Source organism: Oreochromis aureus, linkage group 10 (genome assembly GCF_013358895.1).
Source record: "Oreochromis aureus strain Israel breed Guangdong linkage group 10, ZZ_aureus, whole genome shotgun sequence".
Classification (NCBI taxonomy): domain Eukaryota; kingdom Metazoa; phylum Chordata; class Actinopteri; order Cichliformes; family Cichlidae; genus Oreochromis; species Oreochromis aureus.
Window position 1 is genome coordinate 14,293,930 of NC_052951.1, and position 14,674 is coordinate 14,308,603.

Genomic DNA, 14,674 nt, shown 5'->3' on the forward strand with positions numbered 1-14,674 from the left:
AAAGAATGTAGTTACATAAATAAATAAAAAGTGAAATTAATCAGCCTTATTTAAAAAATGAGCGTTACATGGGTTACAGTAACACATTCAAACTGGTCATAACAGATTGGAAAAATACAAAATACCTCAAACAGGACTAAACTTTGGTCTACCTATGGTGTTAGCACATCATGTGATCATGTGTTTTGTCACTTCTTTTTCCAGACTAAACAGGTTTCAGTGACAGGATTGCACAGAGGTGGGTCAAAACTTAGACTGAAACAATTATAAGAGGTATGTATTGAAACCATAATAGTTAATTTACAACTTATTATAATTGTCATATTTATCATGCAATTTGACTAGGAAGAGAAAAACGCCATTTTGCGGGAGTTCTCAAGAGCTATTTTGTATTTTAAAGAATATTTTGGATCTACTTTTTCAACAAATAGGTTTACATGTTGCCTCAGGACAGGTGTAATTTACACAACTATTGTTTTAGAGTTATTTTTAAATTTTTGGGTGGAACAGAAAGTGTCCTGCAATTGGAGAATGACTCTGTTAACGAAACACGCACATAAGTTATAAAGCTATAATGTTACACTGATTTATTATTATAAGCCATACATTAGCTTATGTAATAAGTTTATATAACACTGTCATGAGGCTAAACTGAAAATGAAGAGGTGTCTTTCGGGAATATAATACACGAAAGGGATACCAACTAAGTTTTTAATAGTTACTCTTGTTAATTGTTACTTAGGAATTAGCTTCATAGGAATTTTTAGGAGTTAGCCTTTAGCTCCTTTATAGACTTACCTGCATGCAATGAAATTAGACCCAGCCGATTTTATAAGCCGTATTATTAATTCGAACACTTCCATAAAATTAGACAGCTAATTCTGCACAAATAATGAATAACAGTAAATATGTTACTGAAATTACAATTTGGCAGAGTTAAGTTTTATGTTTGGTACAGCTACAGACCAAGCACATACTTACTCATTTCCTTTAGAGGGCGGCAAATCCTCGGGGGCGAGTATGTCATCAAATATCAATAGAAGAAGAAAACCGTGCGTCGGTAAAATAGTTCCCTCTTCATTTCAAAACATAAAGCAAAGTCAGGTAAGAGCTACCAACAGTTTTTAATCACTTGCATCTATATGAGCACAGTATTCTTACATGTTATTCTATTAGCCAGCATACTGCACAGAGTACTATCATTGGTGGCTAAGCTAAATACCAGCTTAGTGAACAGAGATCGTATATAGACGCGTCATATTGAGCTTCCTGCTAGCTTAGCTTAGCACCTTAGCGTAGTTTGTGAAGAGGTGTTTTGTTGCTGTGGATGGTTTTGCTTGCTTGCGCTACAACACTACCCCAAAACTATTTAATGAACAACGTGAATAAGTGAAAAGACGTATTCCGAGGGTTTCTGAGAATTTGTGGTCATGTGAAATACTTGAAGGTGGGAACAGAGGAGAATGGACGCACTTGCACACATGCTTTCGGACCCTCTTGATCCAAAAGAAGAGAACGATGAGCAAATCACCGAGGAGTGCATGCTGGGGAACTGCAGAGTGAGCCTTCCAGAGGACCTCCTGGAGGACGTGAGTTGTTTGCCATTTAGTTGCGAAATTATCCTCTTTTCTGCTGTTTCACGGTTCATATTTTGCTTCACATATCTTCATATGTTGCTGTTCACTTCTTTTTACGACAGCCTGAAATTTTCTTCTCTGTGCTGAGTGAAAGCACCTGGCGTGAAGTACTGTCAGATTCACAGCGGCAGCACCTTCGTCAGTTTCTGCCGCAGTTTCCTGAGAACAATAGTGTGGAGCAGGGCAGTACCATCAGTGACCTATTCAACGATAAAAATTTTAACTTTGGGAACCCCCTTCATCTTGCACAAAAACTATTCAGAGGTGCTTACCACTTTACTGCTGAGAAGAGTGAATGATGCTGAATTGATTTTTGAAGCAGTTACTCATCACATCTCTTGTTATCCTAACCCAGATGGTTACTTCAATCCTGAGGTGGTCAAGTACAGACAACTGTGTGCCAAGTCCCAGAGGAAACGACAGGTGCACTGCCTTCAGCAGTATTACCACAGGCTGCTGAAGCAGATCCTCGTCTCCAGAAAGGTATTTTTGTTTTTTAAGTTTGTGGAAGATTGCACACAGCCTCTTAGCTTCTGTCTGTGTCTGTGAGTTTTGATGTATTTCTTTTTGCAGGAGCTGCTGGACTTTGCAGTACAAAATGGTCAGGACTTTCCACATAAAAGAAGGTTACCAACCAAAACCCATGCTGAAATGCGGGAGGCAAGGGTGAGAAGAAGATTGAGCCGCATAATGAAGGAGGTCAAAACTGAGTGTGGGGACAGCAATGCTTCATCTGATGATGATGGTTTGTCTGGTCTTGGATGAGTGTTTCTAATGCTAATAACATTCTTTTGTAATCTATGAAGCACTTCACTGACAGATAATATGAATATGAAAAATTGAGAGGAAACTTAAACATACAGATTGATTGATACATCAATTTGAATCATTACAAGACTGACCATACCAGTTGCTTTGGATGCCTTCCAGATATATCACCATGGACTCCGGCACCTCAGTCACCCTCTTCTCCAACACCCACAGTTTCAATCAGAGTACTACCAAGCCTCTCCACCCAAGACATGAAGAGTACTGGTACGTGATTTGTCGTGTACCCTGAATAATGTTACTGTGTTGTTTAAGCACAGGAAGTGTGATTTTTTTTTTTCTTTGTTACATCATTTGTTATTATTATTATTATTATCATTATTATTATTATTATTATCATAACAGAAAAAATAGAACTTGGTGAGCAGGACTTGAAAGTCATGCTGCAGAATCATCGTGAGAAGAGGAAGCGACAACCGGTAAGTTGCAAGAGAAGGAAACAAAATATATGATTCTGATAACGTTTGTTCACTAAATCATTAATGACTTAAAAAAAAAAAAATTCCTAGGACCATCCAGACTTGATAACCTCTGATATCCACCTTGGAGACATACTTTCAAGAGCAAACATGGGTCGTAAAGGGACTATGCGTGAGTAAAATATCCACTTTTTAAATGTTTTAATGAAACATTAAAAAATTGATGACCTTTTTTGTTAGAAATCTACAAAGACAACTCCAAAATTTAAAAACAACAACAAATAGGGGTTTAAAAATATATGGGAATAGAAGGCCTTAAATACTCATATACAGTCCACCTCAGCTTTCACAGCTTATGTCATAATGAAAAACATGAGTTGTACCTCGAGCTTCAAGAAAGACTTATGTAATAGTGAACGTCTGGGGAGGTATACAAAAAAAGTAATGAAAACCTTTATGTCTTCCATCGTTCTTAAAAGGGAGAGCATTGGAACGTGGAAACTTTGATACAGAATGTCAGTACTTTCAGATTACACTGTGACACTGTGATGATTTTGTTTTTGTTGTTTTTTTTAATTGTCTAGCACTCTTCGATCTGTCTTTGCCTAAGAAGAAGATCAGAGATGAGAGAAGGAAGAAGAAAATGAGGACGATAAAAGTTGAATCGGAGGACACCTGTGACACTATTGCACCTCCAGACACCCCATCAGCTCCACCAGCAAACATAATCAACTCCATGCCAGATACACCGTCTACCCCGCTAACCAACATTAAGGAGGAGTGAGTCTAGCAAATTGCTGGCGTCAAAAATTAACTGTAAAGTCTGGCTAGATGATGGATCCTCTTCTTCTTCTTCTACTTATCATCATTATTATTATTATCATTGCAGAGTTGTGGAGGAGTGTCTAAGCAGTCCCGTTCCAGTTGAGGAAATAGTCGCCAGTTTTTTCAGCTTGCTGGAAAACATCTTGAGGACAGAAGGTCCTGCCAGTACTTCAGTGGTAAGCGCTAATTTCAGCCTGCATACATGTTTTAAATTTTGTAACATCCCTGTAGAGAATTTAACACCATTAATTTAACCCCTCAGTTGGAGGAGAAAGTTCAAATATGGCAGTCATCTCCAGCAAGTCCCATTAATGCATGGTTTTCTTCAGCCTCGTGCTGGTCTGACTTGGTTGTTCAAGCCCTGCAGTTTCTTGCAGGAGAGACTAAAGGTAAGTAGCAATGGTCACTCACACTAAAATGTTATTTTTCTGCCGTGTTGGAGTGGGAAGAAATATCCAAGTATTTTCCTCTGCACTCTTCTGTTTGTAAATCAGATGGCATGATGGCACTGCCCAGTGGCTTTTCTCCATTTGTGGAATTTTCTGATGAATGTCAACAGTGGAAGTGGATCGGTAAGCACGTTCAAACGCAGTAATACCTGACCTGAAGTAGTGCTTGGTGTTCCGGGTGGTCATTAAAGGAGATTAACATTCACAATTTCTTTTAGGTCCCACTCAGGATACAGAGAAGGATTTGAGTGCACTCTGTCAGTTGTGGTTAGACTCCAAAGATTTCATTGTCAAGGTAAAACAAAAAACATATATATACTACGAAAAATGCAGTGTAAAGTGTGACTTTACAGTTTGTTCAATGCTGTACTTTTTTGTGTTTTATCAGTTTTATCTCTGACAATATTTAAAAAGGCTTTTTATCTTCAACAGACAGAAAATGAAGAAACATTAGAGATGACCTCTCCCACACCGAGACTGTAAGCTTCAGCAATTTATGATTTTATTGCTAATTTCATGTTTTCTGCTTGTTTCTTGAATTATTGTGACATTAAAGTTATTCTTAAGAAGTGTAATATACATATATGTAAGTTTTTAATTATTTTTGTCCGCCTTTCACACAGTTCAACTGATTATGTCGTGCGTCCCAGCACTGGAGATGAGAGACAAGTGTTTCAAGTCCAGGTTTGCTTTTGTGCTGCAACGTTTAAAGTGATCTGCACATCTGGCCTGACATGCCCTCTCTGAAGTCCACATACTTTTTTTCTTTTTAATTATTAGGAGCAGCAACGGTACAACCAGCCACATAAGGCTTTCACGTTTAGGATGCACGGCTTTGAATCTGTGGTGGGTCCAGTTAAAGGCGTGTTCGATAAGGAGATGTCACTAAACAAAGCCAGGGAGCACACGCTGCTGCGCTCAGACCGACCACCATACGTCACCATTCTTTCTCTTGGTTAGAGCTTCTGTTTTACGTGGATTCCATTGATGTGGGGACCCACTGCTTTAGCAGCAAAGCCATTAGTATGACTTTTGCCTATTTTCTTTTTTTCTAGTACGGGATGCAGCAGCCAGATTACCCAATGGGGAAGGAACGAGGGCAGAGATCTGTGAACTGCTGAAAGACTCACAGTTTCTTGCTCCAGATGTCACAAGTGCACAGGCATGAAAGACTTTTCCCTTCTTTTTTCCCCTTCATTTAGTTTTTTCTCTGTGTCCCTTGTCATTTTTCATAATTACAGATGACTTCTTTGTTGTGTTTGATTATGATTTGACCACTTGTCAGAGACAGACACTGGCTTTAAGCTTTTGCCTTTTAGTGACATTTCCCACACACACATTCACACACCAGTGTGTGAATGTGTGTGTGAATGGGTGGATGACTGGATGTGTAAAGCGCTTTGGGGTCCTTAGGGACTAGTAAAGCGCTATACAAATACAGGCCATTTACCATGAGTAAGGAGCTTTGCTTTCCATTTAGGTGAATACTGTTGTCAGTGGGGCTCTGGATAGACTTCACTATGAGAAAGACCCCTGTGTGAAGTATGACATTGGCCGCAAACTGTGGATTTACCTGCACCGCAATCGCAGCCAGGAAGAGTTTGGTAAGCCACAAAGCTTATTTCAAAATATTTCTGGTTTATGGAGCTGCCTTAAAGAACAGTGTCTTGTTTTTACTCAACGTCAGGATACAGTACTCTGCTCTGTATGAAGGACATTATTAGAAGACATTAGGAGCCTACTAAAATCTTACCCTTTCTTGCACAATATCTTACTTGGTTGGTTCGCTGGCTCTTGGCCCTGTCCACGTCTCCATGAGGTGTTACAGATTAACTCTAATTATCGCCTTTATTGCACTTGTTGTCCTCAGCTCAACTAACATTAACTGTTTTATTTCCTGCTTGATTCTGTTCCTGTTGTGTGCGTGAGTCATGGCACATTTAACATTAGCATCAAGCAAAATGAACTACTTTCATCATCTCTTTCCATGTGAAGAAAAGACATGTTTCATTTGTAAAAGCCTCTTTAGCTCTGTTAGATACAGAAAATGACTTAATCACTGAGCAGTGGAGGAAAAAAAAACCATATTCTTTGGTTTATTTGTCCTATCCAGAGAGGATCCACCAGGCTCAAGCTGCAGCTGCTAAAGCCAGAAAAGCTCTACAGCAAAAACCGAAACCAGCAGCTAAACCTGTAAGTCCACAGGAAAAAAAAAATCAAACACCCAACAGCATTTACTGGGGGAAATAACCATTTACCACTTATTGTTTTGATTAATCTTTTTTTTAATGGTTTAGAAGTCTGGAAGCAAAGATGGAAGCAACAAAACTGGATTTTTGGAAGCAGGACAGGATATAAGTTCTAATCCCATGTCACCAATCCCAACGACACCCACTCCGAACACACCTGGAACCCCCAAATCACCCTTACCCTCCACAGCCACCACACCAACAAAAACCGGAGTCCCAGATACAATCAAAACCAGCCCAGGGTCAGTGTCCAATATGATTTTTTTTTTTCTAATTTATATTGTCTAAGAACATACACTGTGATTCATTTGTGCAATTTCAAATCAACTCTTGTCTGTTGCTTCTGCTCCCTCTTGTACTCCTAGTGTTCTTCTTGTGTCCCCTCCATCGTTGCCCCAGCTGGGAACCATTTTGCCCACAAGTCAGGCTTGTCCACCAGCTTCACAGCCAGTTACATCCCACGCAGCTCGTTTAGTGAGTCACCTGGCGGCAGGTTCTCTCCCACAAGTACGAGTCGTTCCTGCTCAGCCTGGCCTTGGGTCATCGGCAGGAAGTCAGCAAGCCACACTGGTGCATCAGACCCCTCACCAGATCCGGATGCCAGTGTCAGTGGCAGCTAAAGGAATTTCACAGGTACCAAAAACAACTAATAATTTTTAAAAGATGGATGGATGCTTGTTGCAAATGTACAATTAATTCTGTCTGTGTTTGTCATGTATGTCAGCAGGCTGTGGTGTCTGTGCCTTTAAGAAGTCAACCTGCTAGCAGTCCAATCCAAGTTCCAACCACATTGTCTGTGTCAGCTGTGACTGTGGCCAAACCTCAGTCTGGATCACCTGGTAGCCCAGCTAACAACCCTGCTTCTCCAGCTGTGCTGCAAGGAGTCACCAGCCCGAACATCAAACAGGTCGAGCATTTTCTTTTAACTGATAATAAGATCATTTTTGGTGAATAGTTATTAACCGTATAGGAGAGATGTTCCCTTAAATGTCAGATGCTTACAGATGTACACATGAATAAACAAATTTCACTCCTTCCAATCTCAGCACAAAATCTATAGTTGAAATGTAGTTTAACTGAGTAGTATACAGGAAGAGGATGGTGACAGGAGAAAAATCCTTGAAGGCAGTTTACCATTTAATGATCCCATGATTTATTATTTGTATAATTATCATTATTATTATTATTTGCAGGTGTCTATCACAGGACAACTGGGAGTAAAGTCTCCAGGAGCAGGAATTCCTATCACAGCTACAAACCTTCGCATCCAGGGAAAAGATGTCCTACGCCTTCCACCATCATCCATAACCACAGATGCTAAAGGCCAAACAGTGCTGCGGATCACCCCAGACATGATGGCTACACTTGCCAAATCCCCAGTTACGACTGTCAAGCTCACTTCTGACTTTCTGGGCTCTGCCTCCACAGGCGGCAAGAGCATATCAGCCACTCTTCACGTGACACCACCCCACCCTTCACCTTCTTCGGTGTCCAGTGCTGCATCCTGTACTGGGGAAGTACAGACCACTAAAGCAGGACACGTTGCCTCGACCTTGTTAAAGGCTGCAGGAGACACAACCATTCGTTTGATGCCCACGTTGGCCGTAACTGTGGCCGACCAAAAATCTAGGACTTTCTCCACTGTGACCTCCCCAGACAAGGCCGGCGCCACTATTCGGATAATGCCGGGCCTGGGTGTAATTCCACAGAAACCAGGTCAGACCATCACAATGACCACCACCACTGGCAGTAAACCTCTCACAGCAACTACATGTGCTAACGTAGTGACCATGCCTGCCAGTGTTGTGGCCGGTGCTAAAGGGATCACAGTGGCTTCTGGAGCTTCGGGGTCAGCTCTGACGCTAGGAACAGCTACAGCTGTGCGACAGGTCCCTACTACAGTTGTCACCACACAAACGGTTAGAGAAATATTCAGTGTTATTCAGTCAGTCATCACTATAACACACTGTTGAATCCAACAATGTTATCTAATGCATGTCTTAAGAAGGGTTTAAGTGGTTGTCTTTAGAATCTGGCCTGAACATCTGAATGCAGTGAGATTTAACCAAACAGCTTACAGTTACTGAAAAGATTATCCCAACTATGCGTAACTATCTGTTAAAACTAAAACAGTTAATGTATTAACAGATAGTTAATGTTTTAACAGGTTGGTAATGTATTGATTTGCATGGTTTCCTCAAATGAAAACCAGGAACTGATAAGCAAGGAATGCATCCACCTGTTCCTCGCTTTCTCCAAACATACAGTCTGCTTGCATTCAGCAAGTCATTTCACTGCAGACTACTTTTTTTTTTTCCTTTAGTGATGTGCAGCACTGATCAATCTATAATAGGATATTCTCAATAATGGGAATTTTGACTTATTTAAATGATTGCTTTAAGTGTACTGTAAAACCATCAACAACAGTGTCTCAGTATGGCCCAAACCATTCTGTTCTTTGTGAACACTGTAGGGGAAGTTACCCACACGGATCACAGTCCCCCTGTCTGTCCTCAATCAGCCACTGAAGAGCAAGAGTGTTGTGACGACACCCATTGGGAAAACAAGCCTGAACACAAAGTACGGCTGCACAGATTTAGACCTTTCGCTTTCATGTTATTGTGAAGGTTAATGCTCTAAGATAAAATGTTATTTCAGCAATTTGTGTTTTCTTGACATTATAACAGTAGAAGTGCACATTTTTGTAGTCGCTTGATCTATATTTATACATTTCTCTCTCCTGTGCGAGCAGTATTAGCAGCCTGGGCAGAAACATCATTCTCACCACCATGCCTGCTGGCACGAAGCTGATTGCAGGAAACAAACCTGTCAGTTTTGTCACAGCGCAACAGTTCCAACAGCTTCAGCAGCAAGGACAGGCCACACAGGTTCTTGTAGATGCTTTTCATTTTTAGCACATATAGTGATTTCATTTTATAGTTTGTCTGTTCAGATCAATTATCTGTTTTAGTCGACTCAAACAAATACAGAGAATTGTCTACTATCTTTTCCTCTTCAGGTTCGGATCCAGACAGTTCCAGCGCAGCAGGTTCAGCACATGGCTGCAGGCTCCCCGAAATCTGTTTCAACAGTCGTAGTCACAACAGCACCTTCACCAAAATGTACACCTGATACTCCACCGGCTCCACAACAGTGATCTCATCCTGTCAGACTATAATGACTCATAGGTCAAGGATGCTATATATGTGCCAGGATTGTTGTTACTGTTTTTTTTCTTTTTGTCCGATATTTATCAGAGTTTTAGTTCAGTTTGCAAGTTAAAAAACATAAAAGCCAGAAACCTTATTCTTCCCTGAAAACCCTGTTGGCTTTCTTTTCTTTTTCTCCAAGTTGTAAGTATTACCTGCAAATTCTGGTCATTTATTAACAAAATGTTACCTCCCAAATTTGTTTCTCCACATTGTTATAAACAAAATATATCATAAGAAATTCAGCCTGTTTATAATCTTTCCATAGAAATTCCAGGCGCAAGTTTGTGGGAAAACTGAAAAGTCTACATGGTCTCTTGATAACCTCAAACAACAACTTGTCAGATTGTATTAAAGTACTAATTCAGTTTAATATAAGCAAGTTGTGATTTGTTAATAAAATACTTCAATATATTGCATTTTTTTGTAAAAGCAGGCTATACACAAATATGAATTGTCCTTTTTAATATTTACAAACATGATAATCATAGTTAATTCACAAGAATTTCAATCATATTTTCTTTAGACATGTTTTTAAAAACAGATGAAATAGATCAACATTTGAAAAATGAAATCAAAGAGCCATAAACATGCCTTCATTCTTCATCTGACTCTTGAAGCAAAGCTTTCTGAGAGTTCAATTCAGAGGATGTGTTACGCATTCCGATCTCTATGTCTCGTCCCCTTGCCGAGAATTGCACCACAGTCCTGTTGGAACAAACACAAAAGTGTACATGAAGATTACACAACTAACACTGTTATTGTTACCTCCTGAAAGCTAAAGAATTATTAATGACTATTAATTATCATTATTAATGATAATATTACCAAAGGACAGTAAAATCTAATCAAAAGTTCCAAATCGAGACAAGGTTTAAACAGTATTAGTGCCTCTTAAACCTAAACCTTTTTCTACCAACAACCGCAAGAGGATCCATAGATGCAAGACATCACAGCACTCAGTGTAAAATGTTACCCACTAATAACAGATAAAGAACACAAGTAATGCAGATTAATACAGGTTATAAGTTACCTGTAAATATCCATCTCCTTAAGGGTTAAGAACTACTAAAATAAGCTGCCACTAGCTGTTGGGTATTTATGAGAAATGTTGAATGTAAACAAAAACATGTTGCCTATATAAACATCACCTGTAAACACCTCAAAAAGCAGGTTTGAATGTCAGAATTCAAAAAAAGGTGGCTTTCACCAAGCTTACAAAATGTTCAGGAAGTGATTTATCAGGAAGTTTACTTGTCCTTGAAACCGTCCCCGAAAACCTTTGCTTCAGCTATTCTGAAATCTCAAGTGAACTAGTGATATTATCCCATTGAGGCACATTATGCTCTAATGAAACATCATTTCAGAGCAAAACATGCAGGCTAAACCCTGATCAAGTTGCATTTTACAGGGAATAATAACCCGAGTACACGTATCATAAATGCAGGTGCACATGTTGTTCTGCCATGTTGTGACAAGATTATAATTGTACCTGTTTTGCTGAATCCCGCTTGTTCTGTTTTCTAACCTAGTCTGTGCAAACTCGGTTATTACACTGATCTGGTTGTAAAATTTGTGTATGTAAAGGATGAGATACTTACAACCAAACTACAGCTGCAGTGCAAGTGACTAAAAGCAGGGCCACAGCTAAATGCCAGCAGAAGCACATTGTGACGAACATGACGTTGGCGTGCTCGGTCAAGTTCCAGTCCGGTCCACTTAGTGGGTAAAGTACGAATCCAATCTGAAATGACAAATGTGTGATGAAGAAGCCAACTACCTATTATCATTATTAGCAAATGAATAAAAAACGTAAGTTAACAAAAACAAAGTTTTCACAAATAGCAAGATCTAAGGACAGTCCACACAGATGGCACAGAGCTGGTCCTGAAGTGTACAGAAATTAATGAAATCTACTGCTTGTCTAGAAAATGTGATTACACTATACAAGTAAATATTTTAAAAAGTGGTGTTGGTCCTCTAAGTGGTCTTTGTTTTAGTATTCAAGTGGCATGGCGATGCAGTGTTTAGCACAACGAGAAGGTTCCTGGTTTAATCCTCCTGGGGCATTTCTGTGTATAGTTTGCTTGGTCTCCCCGCAGTCCAAACACGTGCTTGTTAGGTTAATTGGTGATTGTAATTTGCCTGTCGGTGTTTGTGGTTGACTGTCTCTATGTGATGGACTGGCAGCCTGTATAGGGTGTACCCTGTCTGTCATCCTGTGTCAGATGGGCTGAACTGGATGGGTGGATAGATGTTGATGGGTGTATAAAGAAGGTGTTCTGCATCAGGATCTCATTTGGCTAATCACCTGGTAGAACCACGAGCCCTGTAGGATGAACATGCATGACCCGAACAGCTCTAAAATAATGTTGTCTGTTATGAACATCTCCAGCATGATGCTGGCTGAGCCTCCAAACACCGCCACCAGGAGCAGGGAGTGGATGTGGGCGTCCAGAAGAGGTCGATTGTGCACATGGTAGTAGAACAGAAACCCTGTGTGAAATAGAGTCAAACACACAATGTAGCTCAAATACACGTTAGCCACCAGGAATTATGGTGAAAAATATTGTACAACTAAAACCTGGCTTTCTTACAGCTTACCTTCAACAAAAAGAGCTAACGAGAGAGCAAAGCGGCCCACTCCTCTTGGCACCAGTTGGAATTTTGTACTTAAAATCAGTGCTATTCCAGAAATCCCAAAGAACAGATACATTGTGCTGTGCTGCCAGTTCATCAACTTAATCCACCCGCCGTCATTGTAGAGATGAGCATGTGGCCCATCCACCACAAACTGCTCAACCATAATACCTGTGACAGGACAGCATCAGTGAAATTAGAACAGGTGGACGCACACAACTGATGAATATGTATTTACAGAAAAACTGACCAACAAAAGCAGCAAATATCTGGAGCCCTCCTTCAATGTAGTCCAGTCTTTTAAAGACTGGCGGCAAAGTCTGCCTTCCTTTAGGCTGGTTTGTCCTCCAGTAGTGTTGGAGAACGTATTTCACCGTTAGCCAGAAGCCATAGAGCAGGAAAAAAGAGCCAGGAATAGCGTGTCCTCCAAAGTTGGCCATTATTAGGCCTGAAAAATGAAGAAATATGCCTTAGTCATGTCATACATTGGGACTCAAACGTTCCAAAAAGTTAAATGTTTCTCTCGTCAGTCCACACAATAATTTCCCAAAAGCCTTGGAGATCATAAAGATGTTTCTTGGCAAATTTGAGACAAGCCTATGTGTTCATTTTGCTCAGCAGCTGATCTTTTCCCCTCCTAAGGATGTCTCTTTCTTATTGCTGAATCATGAACTCTGACCTTAACTGAGGCAGGTGAGGCCTGCAGTTCTTTCCATGTTGTTCTTGGTCTTTTTGTGACCTCCTGGATGACTCATGAATGCACTCTTGGAGTAATTTTGGTAACACTGCTGGGAAGGTTAACCACTGTTCCAAGTTTACTCTATTTGTATATAATGGCTCTCACCGTGGTTCACTGGAATCCCAAAGCCTTAGAAATGGCTTTGTAACCTGTTCCAGACTGATGGATATCAATGACTCAGCTGTCTCTTTAGATTGCGTTGTTGTTTTCTGAGAACTTTTAACCTGCTTCACTTTGTCAGATAGGATTTACTCGAGAGGTTTCTTGATCTAACATGTCTCACAGGCCTGGGTGTGGCTGAAGAAATTGAAGTCAATAAATGTTGTAATTAAGGTAATTCAGGATTTCACAAGGGGAGCAATTCCTCACACAGGGCCAGGTTGGGCTGCATAGCTCCCCCTTTTAATAAATGAAATCATCATTTTCAAACAGCATTTTGTATTCACTCCAGTTATCTTTGACTAATATTAAAATTAATTTGATGATCTAAAACAATAAGTGTGACAAATATGCAATATATTAATACATTAGGATGAATGGAAATATAGTATATACGAAATGCAGCGTTTAAAGTTCAAAGGTATTAGCTTTGAGGTTAAGGTGCAGGCTCTTAGTTCCGCTTTACTGAGAAGATAAGAACCTGGCATTTAAGGGAACGAAATCAAAATAGATGGCCACATTCACAGAGGGCTTTTTCAAAGCAGCTGGCATTACATAAAAACAAATACAGTGTTGCAAACTGCTTTCTACATACAATGGGGAAAAAGCAGCGATTAATCTATAATATAATCCTGTCTGATTAGGGCGGCGCCTGCAGAGCGTGTTCTTTGGTCCAGATGACATTTGTTTTGCAAAATTGAAATTCAAATGAAAGAGGGTTGTTCGATAGAAAATGTGCAGCCTTTTAAATCGGAAAAAACAAACAGTATTAAAAGTTTTACAAGTAATACTTTAACGACTAACTGAAAGTTACTAAGAAAATGGGAAAGCGCAATTATATTGTTTTAGGTTAAATTCTGCCACTGACCCATTAAAGTGAAATCTAAAATGAACATGTAACACGGGCTTTTTTCCACTGTTCAAAGGGGAGTCGGTGGTTTATAACAGACTTTAAAACTTCTTCCCCCTGCTGTTAATGTTAGTATTGGAGACACGGGTGTGTTTAAGATCCGCGTGTTCGGTTAGTCAGACAAGTTTTTCTTGATCAGCCCTGCCTGGCGTGATGTTACTATACACTTTTCACACATTGTCCAACATTTCCAAAACTGTCGACGTGTATGGAGGCAGATAGCTGATTTCACATTATCAGAGCTAACTCCAAATAATGTTTCGACACAATAAATACGTGTTTATCTAAAGTCCAGTCAGCCTGTGGCACATCAGCACCTGTACCGAGGTAAATCTTCAACTGAGTACATGCTTGATAAAATGTACATACCTTAATCTCTGCGGCTAATTCCCAAAGACAACAAATTAATGTTGGCAAACCGCCTTGAATGAGAGCTCCCTGCTGTTTGGAGACTGTGCACACCTGATCCCTGCACCTCTAACCTGCACTGACGGATCACACATAGCCCCACCCCTAGTTTGCATAGGTTTCAGTGACCAAGTAACAGCCCCCTGGGAAACGGGCAGAAAAACAGAGGCTGTTTAAAGACGGTGAGCTTTATTCGGCTATT

General features: G+C 40.1%; 3 protein-coding genes across 4 annotated transcripts in view; 1 reads left to right on the forward strand and 2 right to left on the reverse strand.

Annotated features, from left to right (window-relative positions):
* Positions 1-965, reverse strand: part of LOC116336197 (ryanodine receptor 1-like) — a 55,524-nt gene extending 54,559 nt beyond the window's left edge. Inside the window, exon 1 of the mRNA XM_039617990.1 lies at positions 799-965. The gene's annotated coding sequence lies outside the window, so the exon portion shown is untranslated. The remainder of the gene's footprint in view (positions 1-798) is intronic.
* Positions 966-1,024: 59 nt separating this feature from the next.
* On the forward strand, positions 1,025-10,030 carry nfrkb (nuclear factor related to kappaB binding protein). Of its 2 annotated transcripts, none has more exons than XM_031760002.2 (26): positions 1,025-1,104; positions 1,448-1,589; positions 1,700-1,901; positions 1,993-2,120; positions 2,211-2,382; positions 2,568-2,672; positions 2,811-2,884; positions 2,975-3,056; positions 3,469-3,664; positions 3,774-3,885; positions 3,972-4,098; positions 4,204-4,281; positions 4,377-4,453; positions 4,591-4,637; positions 4,782-4,842; positions 4,939-5,113; positions 5,214-5,320; positions 5,639-5,762; positions 6,272-6,351; positions 6,456-6,649; positions 6,773-7,040; positions 7,132-7,314; positions 7,601-8,326; positions 8,881-8,987; positions 9,160-9,295; positions 9,427-10,030. In XM_031760002.2, exons 2-26 carry the CDS (start codon positions 1,464-1,466, stop codon positions 9,562-9,564), a joined length of 3,825 nt encoding a protein of 1,274 aa, XP_031615862.2. In that variant the 5' UTR covers positions 1,025-1,104; positions 1,448-1,463; the 3' UTR covers positions 9,565-10,030. The 2 variants fall into 2 exon arrangements, with proteins under 2 accessions (XP_031615862.2, XP_031615863.2); XM_031760003.2 differs by having other exon boundaries at positions 7,135-7,314.
* A 34-nt stretch (positions 10,031-10,064) lies between these two features.
* tmem45b (transmembrane protein 45B) lies at positions 10,065-14,608 on the reverse strand. The gene is made up of 6 exons (XM_031760035.2): positions 14,434-14,608; positions 12,507-12,704; positions 12,221-12,427; positions 11,928-12,112; positions 11,218-11,360; positions 10,065-10,324 (listed from the first exon to the last, which is right to left on the reverse strand). The coding sequence occupies exons 2-6, from the start codon at positions 12,694-12,696 to the stop codon at positions 10,213-10,215; spliced, it is 837 nt and encodes a 278-aa protein (XP_031615895.2). The 5' UTR covers positions 12,697-12,704; positions 14,434-14,608; the 3' UTR covers positions 10,065-10,212.
* Between the last annotated feature and the right edge of the window lie 66 nt (positions 14,609-14,674).

Coding starts and splice junctions, on each gene's coding strand:
- nfrkb (XM_031760002.2), top strand. CDS start 1,464: ATGGACGCACTTGCACACATGCTTTCGGACCCTCTTGATCCAAAAGAA. Junction 6,650..6,772: donor ACAATCAAAACCAGCCCAGG/GTCAGTGTCCAA, acceptor TTGTACTCCTAG/TGTTCTTCTTGTGTCCCCTC. Junction 8,327..8,880: donor CAGTTGTCACCACACAAACG/GTTAGAGAAATA, acceptor TGAACACTGTAG/GGGAAGTTACCCACACGGAT.
- tmem45b (XM_031760035.2), bottom strand. CDS start 12,696: ATGGCCAACTTTGGAGGACACGCTATTCCTGGCTCTTTTTTCCTGCTC. Junction 12,428..12,506: donor GATATTTGCTGCTTTTGTTG/GTCAGTTTTTCT, acceptor GTCCTGTCACAG/GTATTATGGTTGAGCAGTTT. Junction 10,325..11,217: donor ACTGCAGCTGTAGTTTGGTT/GTAAGTATCTCA, acceptor TTGTTCCAACAG/GACTGTGGTGCAATTCTCGG.